The 19,542-nt window shown below is 41.1% G+C and overlaps 1 protein-coding gene across 1 annotated transcript in view; it reads right to left on the minus strand.

Moving 5' to 3' along the window:
* Positions 1 to 1,333: 1,333 nt before the first annotated feature.
* The window catches only part of MTFR1 (mitochondrial fission regulator 1), a 43,612-nt gene continuing 25,403 nt past the window's right edge, over positions 1,334 to 19,542 (minus strand). Inside the window, 6 exon segments of the mRNA XM_038390081.2 lie at positions 1,334 to 3,181; positions 4,669 to 4,819; positions 5,006 to 5,246; positions 9,683 to 9,863; positions 9,865 to 9,925; positions 14,892 to 15,010. Of these exon segments, the coding sequence (XP_038246009.1) occupies positions 3,122 to 3,181; positions 4,669 to 4,819; positions 5,006 to 5,246; positions 9,683 to 9,863; positions 9,865 to 9,925; positions 14,892 to 15,010 (813 nt within the window). The 3' untranslated portion in view covers positions 1,334 to 3,121.

Genomic DNA, 19,542 nt, shown 5'->3' on the forward strand with positions numbered 1-19,542 from the left:
GAGAATGACCTATTCTGCAGTGCGTCTTCCTCTAATCTCTGGTTGAAGCTGTTCCACTGTATATAAATACATACTCACTGGAACAGGGGAACTGGCTCCTGGGTCTCCCCCCTGGGAGTGTCCTAACCACCAGCATTACTCATTCTCTTCTCTCTCTGGCCCTATGACTTTATACACCGTGGATAGTTTCAACAGGAGAGCATGAGAAAGACCTATATCAGAATAGCCTAATCATTTGCACACTTTCTGGAGCAGTTGGAGATCACTGTTCAAACCCTCCTTTTCACAATAGTCCTCTCCAATCAGGCAGAGGGGGAAATTAAACCTGGAGCTACACAATCCTGTGGGAGTGATCGAACTGCTGGGCTCAAAGCACCTCCTCACAGAGTTTGAATGGGCCCTGAACTGCAAGGTGGCCTTGGCACATGCCTACTGGATTGGATCCTGCAGATGAATGCTTATCTTCCCCTGCTTTGTGTATCATGCCAGGGCACAAGTGTCTGACTGCCTAGAATGAGGCACCCGTGTACACATCCAGAGACAAGCACTTAAGAACTTTTTCAGCAAAATTTAGGCACTGATTTTAGGTGCCTACAGAGGTAGGAGGAAACAACACAGGTGTTTTGTGAGTGCCAGGGGCACTTAGAATGATCCACTGAAAAGGTACTTTGGATTGTATAGCATTGGGTGGAAACTGCTGATTTGCAAATCTCTACATGTGTCAAGCCAAGAAAACAGACTAACCCACTTGAAAGCATGGTTACTGATGAGTATGAGGGGTCTGGGAGGAAAAAAAAAAAGTCTTGTGGAGGAGGGGAAGGAAATGCTAATCAATGTTACTGAGGAATGGATCTCTGAACTCTACATAACTAAGAGGAAGGAAGTCTGGAAGAATCCATACTTGAGCACCAAAAGTAAAAATGAAGTGTCCTTTGCTCACTTGCTTCCATAGAACAAGCAGCTGCCATTTAAATTAAAATACCCACACTGCTTTTCCCAGCCTATAACCAGGCTGCTGTGCAGGAGTAGCAGGTTTTCATAGCATTCACTCTAATCCTGTGACATAGGAGTAAAGTGCCATACTGGAGCTGGATACTTTTAATATCTTAGGAGGATGCAACTAGACTCCCTTCTGAATTTGTTTTCAAACTGACCATTTCTCCCCCCAAAGCCAGCCAACTAATGCACATATGATCAAGACAGACACTGCCAAAGTCAAGTCAGCATTTTGGTTCTTTTTCTATTTTGTACATCTCAGTGCACTAAGTACAAAAAACTTTGGAGACCAAGTAATGGGACTTCGAAAAAACATTGTTCAAAGCATTTAGAAGAGCAAAGTAAGGAATTTTTAATTAAAACATTTATCAATTTTTTTAAACTTAACAGCTTTGTAAATACACTTTCAAGTATTACATCAGAAATAAAGCCCTTGTTGATCATAATATTTAAATCTCAATTTGTTAATACTGACTAGCATGTAGGTGGATGGAAAATGCTGCACTTTTCCAGTATTTGGGTGGGAGAGGAGGAAAAAAAAAGTTTCAAGAACAAGCACTCACATCACAACTCCAGTAGCCAACTGTTCCTTTAGAACAAGATTGCTGACTCACCTTCTCTACCTGTATTTATCCACATTCAAAAGAAACTTGCTGTCAGTTTACTTGATATGTAGCCAAGCTAGGTCTGTTGTGTTCCTGCTTGTTAGTCCTGTGAATGCCAGAATGTTTTCTACCCAATTTTTCGATACTTGAGAAAACTGGATTGCATTTGTGTACAAAGAGACTCAGATGGTTTTCCCCTGATGATCCAGCTCGGTGCTGATCAGGAGGACAAAGCTGCCATACAGCAGGTGCCTAGAGGATTTCACCAAGTGGTCCTCAGGTGACCCAGCCTGTCTAGGATCTCCTACACCAATGCTTTCCTGGAACTAGTGCAGAGATTGTAGTCAAGATATCCCTGACTGCTGAAATATTATCTTGGGGCCATGGGCAGTTATCACAAATAAGGGTAGCCTTCAGTCTCTTCTGCTTTACCCTAAGGGACTAACCCAGCACAAGACCTCCCCATTAACTGTGTAGAGGGTAAAAACATCTCTCCTGTGTGTCAAGCACTTCCCAGCTGCAACAGAGATCAGGGCCTCTGAAAGCAGTAAGATTTTACTGACAAACACCCTACAGTTCATTTTATAAGCACTCCATTTCTTCTCATCTCTACTACCTTAACTTCCCAGACTTCCACATTTGCTCACTCAGACACATACCCTGACATTCTGTCTAAAGTATTTTAATCTACACTGCTATTCTACCCTATTTCACACACATTGGTCTACCTTTTGACAGAGGACTGAACCTGAAGCTAGCTGTGGCCAGTTGCTCAAAATCAAGTTCACCTTTAAAGGCACTATATGTATTGGAGGAAAAAAATGGAACATTCTGCATTGAGAGAAGGGCAGTCTCATTTGAGAAATCTTGCTATTTTTGAAATGCTCTATTCCATATCACTCAGCTTTGTAACAAAATCAATGAAGCTTATCAGAGATTATCTGTTTCTCCTTCATTATTAACTTAACAGTTTGATACCCTGGCAGGAGCAGTTTATGCTTTTTAGGCTAAAAACAGCAAAAGCTGTGTTAAACTAATGAGATCTCATTTGGAACAGAAGTTGCTAGTCTCAAACTAAATTCTGCAGTGCAAGGAACTTGTTACATCAGCTATTATATGAAAGATAAAATGACTGACAGTACTTCATTCCCATTATTATCATTTACACAAACTGTCTGAAGACTGTCAGTCATGTATATAAAAACATTTGTACAGATAAAATTAGTGTTAAAATAAAACCACCACAGAAAAGTCTTAGTATTTTAGGTATTGAAAGCTAGATTTTAAAGTTTACTTTATAGGTTTAAAAACTTGTACTGTCGGTCAACTCAACCCTCTAGTTAAAAGTCACATAAGGACAAGTACCTCTAGACTTCAAAATGTAAAACAAAGGCACTACGTTTTTATAATTTTTTTTTTTGGTTTGTTTTGTAGCAGGGCACTAAATACCAAGAGACACTACATAACACTGATTTCTAATTAAAGCAGCTGAATAGTCTCTTGTAGTGATATAAAAGTAGTTAAGATTTTTCAATTAAAGTCTTCATTTTTCCAGTAGGCTTCAGCATGTGTGGTCCAAACTGAAAAGGGAAAAACAAGTACATTACAATATGTACAGATCCTGGAAATTGTAGCATTTTATAATCCAAATTTATAAGTGACCATAGAACTCAAGCAGAGGCCACCCATCATTTGTCCACTTTGCCTTGCTGCCATGGATGCAAATGGGATTTGATATAGATGAATTTTACCCACAAAGTTAACTAGAAATTGTCTCACAGGGGAAATGCATATCAGGAACCAAGTGAAGTTACTCAGATCAACGAGATGACTCCACTCCCAGAACAAGTCTGCTGACAGATTTTTTCCTATACCTATTGCAAGTCCTCTGTAAATCATGTATAATGAAATGTGAGGACCAGACTGTGTGGGGGAGTGCGGGGGGGAGGAGAGCGAAGGAAGGCTGCCTAAGGGCTGCTCCCAGTAACTGATAAAGTTAAAAATGTTACTAGACCACAACTTGTGTTTGTCACCACCACAATATTCTCTGTCAAAGGCTTCCAGCAACTCTCGGGTTCCATTATCCTATGATGTTTACCATCCAATCCCTTACCCCAACAAAAGATGGATCACAATCTCAAAGTGGAAATAGTAATGAACATTCCATGCCACAAGTCAAATATTAATTCAATTTTCTCTCAAGTCTTGTGACATTTGTTCTCTTAAAATTCCCAGCTCCTGGAAGCCAGTAATCAAGTAATAATCTCAGCCCTTGTTACAAAAAATTATAGCCCTCATGGTTGTAGAGAAGAAGTGTGACCGGAATGTACACCAGAAAACAAAAAACCCCAACCTTTATTATTTTAAGTCTCCTGATTTTTGAATGCTTATGGTTGGTAATCTAGTTCTTCCTCAATCAGACCCAGAACACAACCAGCTGTACGAGTAAGGTTATTAGGCTTTCTACCTTTTTTGTTGTTTGCTTTCACTTTTGTTTTCCCAAGCTGAGTGAAGTGCAAGAGATTAATCTGATCACTTATTTGTTCTCCCTTTCTGGCCCACAATGCTCAACAACTGCTTACCAGACTGCAGGCAAAGTTTACTGCCCAGCAAAACTGGATTTCACTAGAAATGCGGAGAGATTCATTGCAGGCACTACTTGAAAGAATTTCTGAACACTTACCGTTGGAGTTTCACTTCAATTTCAATCTTTTTTAAACACAAGTTAATGAGTTTTCCCAGCACCGTGATTAATTTATTTATTTTTAAAATGGAACCCAGTTGTCTTTTAAGGTCTTAGTGATGCAACAAAACCTCTCTAGCCTGCCCAGGGTTTACCTGGTCAGCAGAAGCCCTAGATAAAGTTACCCCCTGCAGTGCTTTGAATGACAGTCTCTCCACTCCCCAGCACTGCTGATGCACAGGCCAAGCTTTCTGGATTCTCACTGGGGTTCTGTGGAGCTGGTGATGGTCTGAGAGCCAGCTAAGGTTTTTGAAGAGAGATTTACCTCAGCTTTAATGTATGTAGGACCGAATCCCAAGATGTGTCCAGAATCTCAATACTCACCAGCTTTGTTTCAGACTCTGGAATCTGTTTTTCCGTTTCACTTTGGTTATCACTTCTGTATCGATAAGCAAATTTCTTTTTGAGAGCTTCAGCTATTAGTGCTGTAGGATCAGTCGGGTCAGGTGATTTGCATTTTGTGCCTTCTGCTGGTCTTCAAAGGGAAAGGGAAATTAACAGTCACAGCAAGTCTTTAGAATGTAGTTAGAGCATCTTTGCATTGCTGTGCTGCCTTTCAAATGCTAGATCAGCAACAGTCCAAAATTCAAAATGTTTCTCTATGAAAACTATTGAGTAAGACTTTGCATTAATAAAATTACACAAGTTATTGTGTACTCACCTTTTCACTGCACGCAGTTTGACACTGTTCATGTCTTTGAGGATCTCTAGCATGTTTGGTAATTCAGGCTTCTTTGGACCATTATCTATCAAAGTCTGTCCCGCGTTTATTTTCTTGCCTTTTCGCTCTTTAATGAGATCAATAGCAGACATACTCCGATGTACCCCAGAAGGTGGAAGAGGCGGTGGTGGAGGAGGAGGTGGTGGTGGTGCAGGAGCTGATGCAGTAGGACTTAATCCAGCTAAAACACACCAAGACATTCATTCCCCGTAAGAACTAAATGCCCTTTTAAAGAAAGTTCGATACATCAAGTGTTTTGAAAAGGAACAGACTTGCTGCATATCAATTTATTTTTTCCTCAAAAGGTTGTCTTGTCACAAGACTACTGGCCCGGTTTAAGTCCTAAACCGCCCAAAACCGACAGCATTAAAACAATCACCTCAGCTAATTACTGTTCCAAAAGAATGTTCAGTTCCCAGTTCAGATACTAACAGTAGATGCACATCCATGTCAGACCTACAAAACTTGTTCAACACCAGGACCTGTTTCCACCAACTCTGCTCCCTGTTGGGGTCCATCAATATTTAATGATGCTTAGAGTGAGTTTGAAAGGCAAAAGTAAAGTTATATTCTTAAGGCAGCCACTGTGCCTGGAAGAAATCACTGTTTAGAAATAATTTTACACATTAACAACAGTTGGCCGGACAACAGCAATGAATGCATCCCAAGTAAAAATTCCAATTATACTTGTCATTTACCAAGACAAGATTCTAAATGAAATTCCTTATTGACTGTAATCACAATCCCTAGATAAGCAGTAGTTATTCATGCTAATTATTTTCAGAAAGGAAGGACTTCTAATGTGAGATTCTTAAACCTGAATGGCAGAGGTCAGCCAGTTGTGTGAAGCCCAGTTAAAGTCTTCACCTTGTTTCTGTTACCACCCATGTTTTTCTTTAAGTTTTTTGAACCTCCTCTTAAGACTCAAGAGGAGATGACTGAACCAGTTAGGTTGTAACAAATCTAAAATTAAAACTTCTTGCACCACTTTAGGTGAATATTAAGTCAGTATTACAGGAGTCAAAGATTTTACACAGGTCTTGGCAGAGAGAGAGAACTTCAAGTGTTTTGTTTCTTTAAGTCACTGACTCTGCTCATGCAAATTGGGATCTTAATTTTTATTTAATAAAAATCTTCACCCACCCACCCTTAATTAATCTTAAAAGTGAACCAAACCAACTATCTGGGACAGACAGATATATAATGTTAACATAACACGGCTGCTACTCTGAAACCTATATTTAAAGCAGTTGCCATATTCTACCAGAAGAGGGAGGTAAAGGAAAGTGTTATTTAAATTGAAATCTAGATTGAAAGCCTTCTAATGAACAGAAGGGAAAAAAAAAAATCACACCTAGAAAAAATATTAACCAGGGCATTTGTCATTTAGGTGGATTATTAGCATTTTAGCAATTTTATATGTTTAGAAGTGTGTTAATTTCAAGCTACTTTTGCTTTCAAAAGGAGGAATGGAACTGAATTATATTTCAAACTATTTCAGTGCAATGAGTTAAGTACACATAGTCATCACATTATTTCCCTATTCACTCCCAGATTTGGATACTGAACTACAACCTCATCAGGAGAGCCAGCATTCATGAGCTAATGGTTAAAGCCCAGGAAAGAATCAGTATACCTATTCCCAGCTTTCCCACACACCTACTAGGTGACTGTGGCCAAGCCACTTAACGTCTGATGCAGTTTCTCACCCTTCATTCCTATCTGTAATGGGTACAGAATAGGCCCTACTCTCCTTGTGAGCTGCGACAATTCAAGTTTGTAAAGCACGCCAAGTATCTCAGTGGAAGGTGCTATATAATACAAAGTATTGTTGAGGGTCAGAGGAATGCTGACTATGGGACTGAGGCTAGGACATTCATATCTCATGTCTGATTATGATTCAGATTATGAGTCAGCATGGATTCACCAAGGGAAGGTCATGCCTGACTAATCTAATCGCCTTTTATGATGAGATTACTGGTTCTGTGGATGAAGGGAAAGCAGTGGATGTATTGTTTCTTGACTTTAGCAAAGCTTTTGACACGGTCTCCCACAGCATTCTTGTCAGCAAGTTAAGGAAGTATGGGCTGGATGAATGCACTATAAGGTGGGTAGAAGCTGGCTAGATTGTCGGGCTCAACGGGTAGTGATCAATGGCTCCATGTCTAGTTGGCAGCCGGTGTCAAGTGGAGTGCCCAGGGGTCGGTCCTGGGGCCCGTTTTGTTCAATATCTTCATGATGATCTGGAGGATGGTGTGGATTGCACTCTCAGCAAATTTGCGGATGATACTAAACTGGGAGGAGTGGTAGATACGCTGGAGGGGAGGGATAGGATACAGAAGGACCTAGACAAATTGGAAGATTGGGCCAAAAGAAATCTAATGAGGTTCAATAAGGATAAGTGCAGGGTCCTGCACTTAGGATGGAAGAATCCAATGCACCCGCTACAGACTAGGGACCGAATGGCTCGGCAGCAGTTCTGCGGAAAAGGACCTAGGGTGACAGTGGACGAGAAGCTGGATATGAGTCAGCAGTGTGCCCTTGTTGCCAAGAAGGCCAATGGCATTTTGGGATGTATAAGTCGGGCATAGCGAGCAGATCGAGGGACGTGATCGTTCCCCTCTATTCGACACTGGTGAGGCCTCATCTGGAGTACTGTGTCCAGTTTTGGGCCCCACACTACAAGAAGGATGTGGATAAATTGGAAAGAGTACAGCGAAGGGCAACAAAAATGATTAGGGGTCTAGAGCACATGACTTATGAGGAGAGGCTGAGGGAGCTGGGATTGTTTAGTTCTGCAGAAGAGAAGAATGAGGGGGGATTTGATAGCTGCTTTCAACTACCTGAAAGGGGGTTTCAAAGAGGATGGCTCTAGACTGTTCTCAATGGTAGCAGATGACAGAACGAGGAGTAATGGTCTCAAGTTGCAATGGGGGAGGTTTAGATTGGATATTAGGAAAAACTTTTTCACTAAGAGGGTGGTGAAACACTGGAATGCGTTACCTAGGGAGGTGGTAGAATCTCCTTCCTTAGAGGTTTTTAAGGTCAGGCTTGACAAAGCCCTGGCTAGGATGATTTAACTGGGACTTGGTCCTGCTTTGAGCAGGGGTTGGACTAGATGACCTTCTGGGGTCCCTTCCAACCCTGATATTCTATGATTCTATGATATCAGGGGCCCTGTATGATTTTTAGCTTCCATCTGAACAGAAATTAGCACTCAAGAGCCCTCAGACCAACATCTGATCCCAAGAATGGTTCCTGTAACAATTCAACCCTTTCCTCCTGCCCCAAAGCCCTTGTGTGTTATTGCACTGACTTATATGAGCCCACTTTCATGGAGAGGATTTAACTTGTGAACTTCTACCCCAGAGACAAGTGAGTCAATGATATTAGAAACCAATACTAAGAAATAAGCAGCCACTGTAACAAGTTACAATTCTCTGAAGAGTACTGGGTCTGTTATAAGCTGTGAGACGATATCACAAGTACTGTGCTTACTTATTCTTAGTCATGTAATAAGCATTGAAGTTCGTTAGAGATTTCTGCTGTCCTCGAAAATTTCTAGCAACATGTCACTGTTTCGTAAGCCATTTGAAATATGTATTGTATTCCAAAAGTATAATTAGTATCTCAGTGACACTAGACCTCATGACATATTACCGATACTCTGTGGGACTTAAGTATACTTAATACTTACAGCTATATTATGCCTTTGGTTTCATTCATATTTGCGCCAAGCTTTGTTCTAGAAATCCTATTAAATGCTAATTATCTGCAGAATTCAGAACTCAAGACACCCTGCACAAACATTTGAAGAAATGATTTTTAAAAAATAGGAAATAAAATAATCTGGAGGTCTTGGTCCCTCTCTACCACTGGAGAAACAATCTGTGTGGTCCCTGTTAGTATACTGTACTCACTCTCTTGAATGTGTTAAGTGAAATAACGTCAAGTCCAGGCAGAAGGAGGAGTTAATACTAAACCTGATCTGCAGAGGTTAGGATAGTGAATATCTGAAGTCTAATTATTTGATATTTAATAGATAAATTTTGACTACCATCAGGCAGGTTTTTGGGAGTTGCCATCACACCACTACACACTAGACACGTCTATCAGCTACGACGCGGTGTGAAAAACACTATTTGCTCTTTACAATGGAAGTCAGATAACATGACTACGGCTCACGGTCAATCAAGTTTTAGGTTTCCATGGCAGTTCACTACTGCATATGAATAAACCCATTCATGTACAACTGGGCTGGTAAAGGGCACGCACTATTTTTGTCTCACAGGTTTTAATTTCATCCCACAATTCTAGATGGAATTTAAAAAAAAAAAAAAAAGCCTTTTACCCATCATCTGCAAGTTTACTTTGTACTGTAGTTTCACAGTAAGACAGCACAGATATCCTGGAATCAAGCCTCACTGAGGCTCTGTACAACCACTATAAATGAAATTTGGTGCTAGCACTTCTTACAACCCTACAAGCTTCACTATCAATCCTGCAATATCTCACAAAAATTACATCATTACACTTACACATATCGATCAATCAGTTTTAAAGGAGCAGATTCCTTTTTAGCTAAATTTGATATGAAAGCGAGACAGAGTTTAATACCTGCTGGCAGATTCTGCTGTTCTTGCAAGATTACAATTTTGGCTATTTGTGCCCTTAAACTGGCAAGTTCATTTTCGAGAGCATTAATCTTCTGCAGAGCTTCATCATTCTTGGTCACCACACCCTTGGGGGCTGGCTCTTCTTGTAATAGGTTTGGTAAGGATACTTGTCTACTTGTGGTGTCTTCCAGAGCAATATGGTTCATGTGGAAGAGGTAGAGCCGATTTTGACCAGACTTCTGATCTGTAACAAAGCAACAATTGTCACACGGGGCTGGTCCGTAGTAAGTGCTTCTACCAAGCTGCTAAGAGGAGAGAGCAAAACACTGAGTAAGCACTGAGCCAAACATTAAAGAACTGACCTTCAACCAAACTACTTACTTTGGCCTTTTAAGGAGGAACCAAAAAACCCTCAGGTAACATCTTCTCACCTGCTCAGAAGTTTTTATATCCCTCTTTCTACAATGAAATACCTGCAAGTAACGTCTAGCAGAATCTGACTCATATATCCCTAAAACCTAAAGTTGAAGTGGCATTGGTTTTAAGTTTTTGTTGTTTGTGGGGGGGTTTTTTGGGGGGGGCGGGGGGAAGGAGAGGATGGAATGCTGCCTCAGAAACACAGAGAGCCTAGTAGTGCTACAGACATTTACTAGTAATTATGATATACAAGTTATATAAGCGACAAAGGTCTCGATATGAATACATTCCACCTTTGTTCTAATAGTGTGAATAAGAGAACACAAATTTAAGCTAAGGCAAGATTCAGGCTAGATATCAGGAAGGGCTTATAATCAAGAAATTAGTATGTGAATTGGCCTACAAAATAGTAAATACTACTGATAAAGGGACGCTATCAAGTTAAGTTAGGCCCAAAATTAAGTTTGTTAAAAGTAAACTTTTATCAATAAACCAAGATAGACCTGTTTATAAAAGCTTTTTGGATTAAAAGCTTTCCAATGGAATTTACACGTTCTCCTGCAGTGTTTTTACAACCTGATATTGCAGCACTAATGTACTGCACAATAACTTAAGTGTCATTTCATTGCCCAAGATGAAAAAGCAAACTTAGAATACTTTCAGTTAAATTTGAAGTGTTAAATTACAAGCAAGACAATAAATTTAGTAGCCCCATGGGTTACACTAAAAAGTTAGAGATAATAGGGTTTTTGACATTCAGTGAATAAAATAGTCTCACCTAGTCTATTACTCAGCTCTTGGCAGGGCAATCTGAAACTCTAAGTATAAATACTAATTTTTCTAGCTCCAATCTGTTTTTCCTCTGAATGCCTTGTGCAAGCAGTTACTTCTAAGTTTTCACATTTGTTTGCTTTGCTGTTGGAATGAAGTTTCTTTAAAAACTTGCCCATCACTGATAATTTTAGATTTTTTCCACCTCTGAGAATTCTTTTGTATGCAATTCGTTCCTTTTGAGATGGAATAGCTTTCCATGTTCTACAAAGTCCACTTTCCACCTATACTGTCCCGCTGCATAGACAACCCTAGTTTGATAGGATTCTTCGCTCTTGTTCACAGAATTGTCAAGGGGCATGAAGCTTTGTGGCAAAGTTTAAATGTTACAAAAGCTGTTTAGTAGGAGAATAATGCATCGTAAGAAGAACAGGGGGAGAACAGAAGCCTCATGCACTAACAAAATTCTTTTACGAGTCCCTGTCTTCATGGTATGTAACCAGTAAAGGAATGAAAACCCAGGCTGTGTTTGCTGCTTCTCTTCTTATACCGCTCAAAGAAACCCAGAATATTTAACACTATGAATTAAATATAGGAAGTTTCCTACTATTTGATAACTTCAGATCTTGAAAACTAGATACCAAGGTACCAGAAATATTGTTCAAGGCAATAGTACAACTAATGCTAATTACTGGGATAGAGGATTACAAGAATGAACTAAGATACTGTACTGCAGAAGAAAAGCCCATATATTTAATTAACTCCCACTTGAATTCTTACAATTCTTCAAGCATATCAGGATCTTGGGTTTCTGCGGCACTGCTTGGTCAAACACTGGAGAAAGAATTCTGAATAGAAATAGGACTTTTTGAAATACTCATCTGCAGATTTCAGAGTAGGCAGCCGTGTTAGTCTGTATTCGCAAAAAGAAAAGGAGTACCCGTGGCACCTTAGAGACCAACAAATTTATTTGAGAATAAGCTTCGTGAGCACAGCTCCCTTCATCGGGATGCATCTGATGAAGTGAAAGCTTATGCTCAAATAAATTTGTTAGTCTCTAAGTGCCACAAGTGCTCATCTGCAGAATGTGCTTTAAGTTGCACAATCTTGGCCCTGGTTTAATCAGAGGTTCAGTTGTACTCTTATAGCAGTATTGGCTGCCCGGCCAATATATTTGTAGCGCTTGCTCCTATTTAAATGGAGAGAACCCATATATGAGATTCATAGGGTCTTTAAGGCTAAAGGGACCCATTAGGATCTTACTTGCTGCCTAACACGGCCATAGAACTTAACCCAGGGATAACAGACAAACAAGTAAGGTGGACAATTGCGGCTTTGCAGCTAGTCCATCCTTCATAGAAAAGTAAATTAAACTGCAGACAAAAGAATCCCCAATTGCTATTTATTGCAGTATCTGTAATTCATACTATATTTGTATGTTTATCACTGTTGAGAAGTGTTGAATTGACAGCAATGGAAACAATATCCACAGAATACATACTTCCTAGACAGGAACAGGTACAGTTTTTTTTTGGGATTCTTGGATGTCTGTCCACCCAGAGCTGTACTAAGACAAAACATTCCTCCATTCACTCAACATTTGAACTGGTGACCTAGAGGTGGTGAGGTTTCAAATCCTATTACCAGCTATCTGAAACCACCCAGGTCCTGCCTATTTAATATTATTACTTGACTTTTGAACTGGGGACCACTACTTTACAGATTGCACATTTATCTCTAATCGTTTTAGGACTGTTCTTATTTTAATGTATGCAAAATTGAAAATAAAGAAAAAAATAAATAAAAAGTTGTATCCTCCCAGGACAGAATGCAGGATTTCATAGGGTTCCTGGAACCATAAATCCTGGGTAGCATCTTGGTTTACTCCAGAGGACTGTGTTCCCTTGGTTCCCCCGACAGCTTTTAAAGCTTCATTTTATTGAAAAAGAACAGCTGACACTAGCTATGTACAACTGGAATGTGATGTATTTATTCAACATAATTAATCCATACCAATAAAATATCTGCTTAACAGTCAACATTTCAGTGTGCGTAGGTGATGATGTCATTGTCTGGCCTGGGGCTATTATTGCCAAGTTATTTTTACTTCCTTCAGTGCTGACTTAAATCATGCCACTGAATTTTTGAATTCACAGCAGTTTATTCACACAGATTAAATAAAAGACATTCAATAATACTTCAAACTGATCTGATTTTTTAAAAAGGTTATTAAATACTGTAGTAAAGGGACTTTAATAATAAGGTACGTTGAGGCACAGTAAGTTTATTGAAATATATTGTTTCAGTAGAACATTTGGAATTTACCACTTGAAAAATACATGTCTGAAATGGGACTATAGTATTCAGTGTACAGGGGGACAAAATGATGTGCAGTTTAGTTCTGCAAGGCTGTTAATAGATCTGTTTTTGACAGTGTAGATAAAGTTGATCTCATCCTCTGTAAGCAGGTTATATATTGAATAGGGACATAAGCCTGCATAGTGAACTACTTGTTAAGAATTTTATGGGAAGTAGATATTGCAAAAAATATCTTTGTATTTACGTGGGCTTCTTGGACCAGTGATTGCCCTTCTAGAGAGGGTTTGAAAGCACTTCCCGAACATTACTGTAATTAATGTTAACTGTGTCACATGTACAAGTAATAAGCCAAATTTAAGACCCTGCCAAAGGAAGTAATTTTTAGAGCTACCCTGTAAACTCGCTGTTTGCGTCCAAACGCTCAACTTTTGAGTTCAAGGATCAGATCACTTTACACAATGTTCCTGAGCGAGTTCTCCCCAAATAGCAATTTCAACTAATACCACGTTCCACAACAATCGGTAGTGCTTCCCCCCCCCCCCCCCGACCCCCGCCCCCCCCCCCCTCTTGAAGCAGAGCTGCTCTTCCCATTGATATTATAAAGCTGAATGACTGTACAACTCAGCTTTTACACAAGAGCCCAGGAGTTGAACGGCCATGCCTTGTGCTGAAATGTACCTATCAAAGGGATTTATCTCTGAAAAGTCAAGTTGATGGATTTCTGCTACTCCCTTTGGAGTTATTGACATTAACAGTGGCTTGCAGCCATATTCCTATTATGCAATATTTCACTATAGCAAGTTGTGTTGGAGGGCACTGAGGTCATCGCTAAATGCATGCTTTTAAAAACAGGTGTCTTTTGGAGGAAGCTACTACATCTGTGAATACCAAAGCCATCAATCAGGGCCCTCAGATGCTCCTTATTTAAAGTAAACAGAAACTTGGTCTACTCTAGAAAGCCTATGCCACTGAAGCCTGCACCAGCACGACTGAACCAGTGAAAACTGTAATAATACAGTGTCCACAATAGCCATCTCATTCCAGGTGTATACAGAGCACTATACCCATAAAAACACTCCCTGCCCATTGCAGTAATACCTGTCCTACAACTATGGGTGAGGCTCCCTAGTCACTGCCTGCCCATTTTCATGCTTATAAAAATTAAGTACAAAATGCAAGTGTGTGTGTTTTTACAAGCACAAGTGTCTCTGCTATGCACTGCAGAGGCTTAACCAGAGAGGTCAGTAGAGGCAGGTCAGATATTGTGGGACACCACCAGAAAGACCAATTGCATAAGTGTAGCTGAATCCCCATTACTTGTTTAGCACCGCAATCCCACAGAAGAAAGGTTCAGGACCAGCAGCGATAACCACTGCTCAAAGCAAGTGCAGCAACAACAAAAACAAGAGAGAGTGTTGACAATGGTCCCATATCACAGAGAGCATTTGTGTAGGGACACAACAGTGATATGGATGCCTGCAATGCTAAAATTATCTAGTTCATAGCCTGTCTTTCCTGGATCAAAGCCCCATATCTGCTCAAGTTGTGGTCCTTCCATTCATAAACCTGACTTCAGTTTTTTCCCTCCTTGTTCCCCACAATACTGAAATGCTTGCACACCTATAGTGTTAAGTACACTAAATAGCAAGTGCTACCATTTGAGGGGAACCTATGATGAAATCGAGGAGATTTAACAAACATACCTGAGCCTTGTAGAGACTTCACCTTCTTCTTGCGCAACCCATCTCACATCTGCAAAAGAGGCTACCGTGTCTTCTCTAAGCTGTTTAGAGTGGTTTCTTTCTGTAGAGTGAGAGGTAACCTAGAATTTTCAAGACAAAAGTTCATTTTTTAAAGTTAATAAGGGATTGTTCCTTTTGAAAGCAGTCTCCAACCCATTTTACAGTTGCATTTGAAGGAGTATAAGAGCTTGATACTGTATGTAGCTAGCAAGAATACACACAAGACACCAGGGATCTTAGCATACTTGGCACCAAGATAGTATCCAAAGCCCATTGAAGTTAATGACTTCCATAAGATCAGGCCCCTTGTTTTTACTGAGATTGTTTTTGCTATTTAAAAGGTCACGGCAAGTTTCCTAGGCTATACCAGCTTATTTAGCACTATAAAGCCAATGCAAGTTACTTGTTATATAGGAGATAAGCAACAAAGTACTTCACTGACACAGGCAGGCATGTCTACGAACAGTCACCACTCAATTATATTATATTAAAATCGTACGTTTTAATAGTCAATTTAATAGGGTCACTAGAACTTCCTATTTTGATCAGATTTATTTAATGCAATTTATTTTGAAAGTGAAATATTTTAGGTGGTACTCGACCCTTCCCTCCTTCAAAACTGATGTTCTCTCTGCAAATGTCAGGGCTTGAAAGAAGTTAGTATTTACATGACCACTGCAGAAACTGAAAAAAACTGGCACAAGTGAGCAAGTTATTGAAACTTCCCAGTCCAACCATTACAAGTCTTTTCATGTGCAAGAGGGAGGGAAGAGATGGGAGGGAATGGGGACATGACACTAAGGTTTTAACGAATTGTCTGTCCCTGTGAGCCCCGTACCAAACAAACTCAAACTGCTTTTAAATTGAGGTCTGTTGTATTTGTTTAAAAACTTTGCAGTCATGGGGCAGACAAAGCTCCAGAGACTGGAACTGTTTGTACAACTGATTTAAACCTGCTTTCACAGGGTTTAACTAATAGATGAAAATTATTTTGGCCACCAAAACAGTCTACAGCAGCAGCTCAGACTGACTTTAAGACCAGTTTGAAAGGCTGGAACCGTTTCCCCAGTGAAGGCAAAGCCACATAGTTTGAACCTGTATACCCACCCCAGGTGATCGCTATTACCCTCAGTACACTAGCAAACTGAAATAAAGTTGAAAATGGTTTTCAGCAACAGTTCGTCCTGAACCAACAATGAAAAATGGTTTCAGTGTTATATAGGCCAGGCAACACCTGTTAATATTTCAGAAAGCGGGCTGGTTGTGTCTACACTTCTGAACTTCATGCCTGTAACTCACCCCAGTGCAGCTCTAAGATTGCTAACACCAGGAGAAGCTGTAGCATAGATGGGGTGCTCTTACTACCTGCCGAACTAGCACACCATATCAGCTGTGAGTGAACACTTTTCACAACGCAATTACTCTGTATCCGACTTCAGTCCTCATCCTCAAAGGAAACCTGCACAACACTTTCAAGACATGAGCCTGGTAGCTCAGAAGTTTGCTATATACTAAAACTCATGGACTCAATAGAGACACGAGATTTACGGCTTATTACAACGATCTATAATACACTAACCACCACAGCTGCCTTCCCCCTCCTTCCTTACTCCTGGGAGAATTCTGTGCCCCTGTTCAATGCAGAATTTGCACTGAATTAATGTTCTGCACAAATTTCATTCTTCCCCCCACAGAATTGGTGCTGCAGAGCTGCTGGCCCCCACTTGAGACCACTGGGCCCAGCAAATAAAATACAGGACACTGCTGGACGGTTCTAGGCAGCTGTGATTACCAGCATATCCTGAAGGAAGGAGGTAGAGTTCAGGAAACTCTATACAAGCCCAGGACCCAGCATAAGACTGTTTCTCTCTCTGGATCCCTAGGCTCTGGGACTAGGGAGCGTGGTGTCTGGGGGGCACCCTGAGGCTGGGCTCTGGGGTAGGGAGTGCAGGTGTCCGAGACCTGAAGGGTAGAGTTCCCCCCCCCCCCCAAGATGTGCCAAGCTAACACGTGTGACAAACCCAGACTGAGGTGCCCAAACAAAAGCATAACAGAGAAACAGGAACTGGGTTGTTGTAGAGGTGTCTTTAACTCTCTACTACTGGGGGAATCTATTTTGTTATCTATATTGTTACAGACATACTTACGAACAGGTATTTTGACAAATAAAATCTGCAGAATTTTGCAGTTTTTGAAATTTTTTGGTGCAGAATTCCCCAGGGGTACTTTTCTTTCCTCCCTATGACTGGAGGAGTGTTAACAGGCCACTTCACCTTGAATGTTTAGCATAAGTAAACACATCAAGGGATCAATCTGTCTCATCTTGTATTTAGCTGTGACACTGAGTACATTTTCCAGACCTGAAGAGCAGCTCTATATATTCTGGAAAGCTTGTCTCCCTCACTAACAGAAGTTGGTCCAATAAAAGACATCACCTTACCCACCTTGTCTCTCTAGGGGCATGGCTACACTTGCAAATGTAGAGCGCTTTGAGTTAAACCCGCCTTCGTAGCGCACAGTATGGAAAGTGCTGCAGTATGTCCACACTGACAGTTGACAGCGCACTGGCGTGACTACATTTGCGGCTCTTGCAGTGGCATTGGGAGTGCATTATGGGCAGCTATCCCAGCATGCAAGTGACTGCAACATGATTTTCAAGTGGGGGGTGGGGTGGGATGGAGTGTGACAGGGAGTGTGTTGTGTGTATGTGGGGAAAGAGAGATTGGTTTTGGGGGTGCTGAGCATGTGTCAGCATGCTGTCTTGTAAGTTTAGACTCCCCCACCTCCCTCTCACTCACTCACGCAAACAGTAAATGTTTGCTTTTTCTCCGAGCTGATAAGCAGCCGGCTTCTCCGAAACGGAGCTTTGAAAGGGCATTTCCGCATTCCTACAGCCCATTTCACAACAATGACAAGAGCGGCCTCTTGACTTAAGGGGATTATGGGACGTTTCTGGAGGCTGATCAGAGCGCAGTAATGCAACACCTCGTTCACACTAGCGCCGTGGCGCTCCAGCAAGGGCACAGCAACCGTTATTCCACTCACCAGGTGGAGTACCAGCAGCGTCAGAGCCGCAGAGTCAGCGTGCTCTACATGCCTTGCCAGTGTGGACGTGGAGTGAGCTAGGGCGCCTGGGGCTCCATTATTGCACTATAACTCGCAAGTAGCCAAGCCCTAATATCCTGGGACCAACACAGCTACAACCCTGCATACAAACTAGCACGTACGTTATCAGAAGTACTGGAGACGCTGCACCTGTAGCCGACGATGATTGAGTTCAGTAGACAAGGCTAGTAATCCTACTTACAACTCTATTAACATTGCTTCGTCTGCTTTGTAGGTAGCAGATGGGGTGGACAGGCCAAATTTGAATACGTGTTGCTGCAACCATATGTACCAGGTTGCAATGGGTGGAGCGGGGACTCAGGCCCAGCCGCATGGCAAAAGAACCACTGCTGAGGGGTAAGCGTGGGGAGGACTTGCTCTCCAGCCCCGCCCCCGGGGCTTCTTTTCTGCACTGGGCCAGGAGCAGTGTGCTTGCCTATGGCCCCACAACCCACAGAGGGTCGGGATTTACTGTTTGAGAAACACTAGCATAGAGTACTGCATTACAACTCTCACTGCTCCATTGAGGTGTCTTTTGGTTAAAAGAACCAAAAGAAGTTATGACCAGATATGACACTTGTATTCACATTAAGGGTGATAAATAGAATATCACAATTAAAATACTTCCAGCCATTTAATCCATGTTGTCAACACAGATTTTTCTTGTGATATTGGACACACCAGGAGCCATCACCATGACAGGATTAATAGCTAAGATTCAAATAACAGGGACAATTTGCTTTTACCTCAGGAACTGTGCTTTACAAAAGAGATTAAATTCGACAATCACATTTATGAAATCAAGTTACCTAAACATCAGTGGTGATTGAAAGCTGAATCCCACATATTTAGAAACAAGTTTTGTTGGTATATTGAGAGTTTTTTGTACTTGCCCCTCCTCTCCCCCCCTTTATTTTTTTAAACACTAAGGAGATTTGTACAAAAATAGAATCTTTGCTGCCTGTGTGCTCTCTCTCTCTCATTCATATATATCTATATCTATCTATTTCTGACCACCTTAAGATCTCCATAATAGCTAACTGCAACATCATAGATTTGGATGTCTAGAAAAGAAAAAAATTGCAACATGAGCTTGCTCTCTCTAATTGAAGTTTTCCAAAAAGCCTTGTGTGAAGTGTGAGCAAGTCTTTAAATGAAAGATTTAAAATAATGCATAATCCACCTCCAAGAATCTTTACCCTCTATTACATCAGATTTCAATACATTTTCAAGTCATATACTACTTCACCAGCCCCCTCTGTGGCTTCCTGACTGAAGATAGAGTCTGGATCACTGCTTTAACATCATGAGCAGCGGGGAACCAGGGAGCTGACAGGCATCTCCCTGCAGTGTTATGATGTATGATCCAGTGAGGAGAGACAGCAAGAGGCCCACGCCAACTCCTCTCTTCTGAAGAGAGGAGATCAACCGATCTCTTCTACAGGACACACTAGGTAGCAGGAGTTGAGCCAGGGAGGGCAGCATGCTGCTACTGCCAGAGAGAAAG

Source organism: Dermochelys coriacea, chromosome 2 (assembly GCF_009764565.3).
Source record: "Dermochelys coriacea isolate rDerCor1 chromosome 2, rDerCor1.pri.v4, whole genome shotgun sequence".
Classification (NCBI taxonomy): domain Eukaryota; kingdom Metazoa; phylum Chordata; order Testudines; family Dermochelyidae; genus Dermochelys; species Dermochelys coriacea.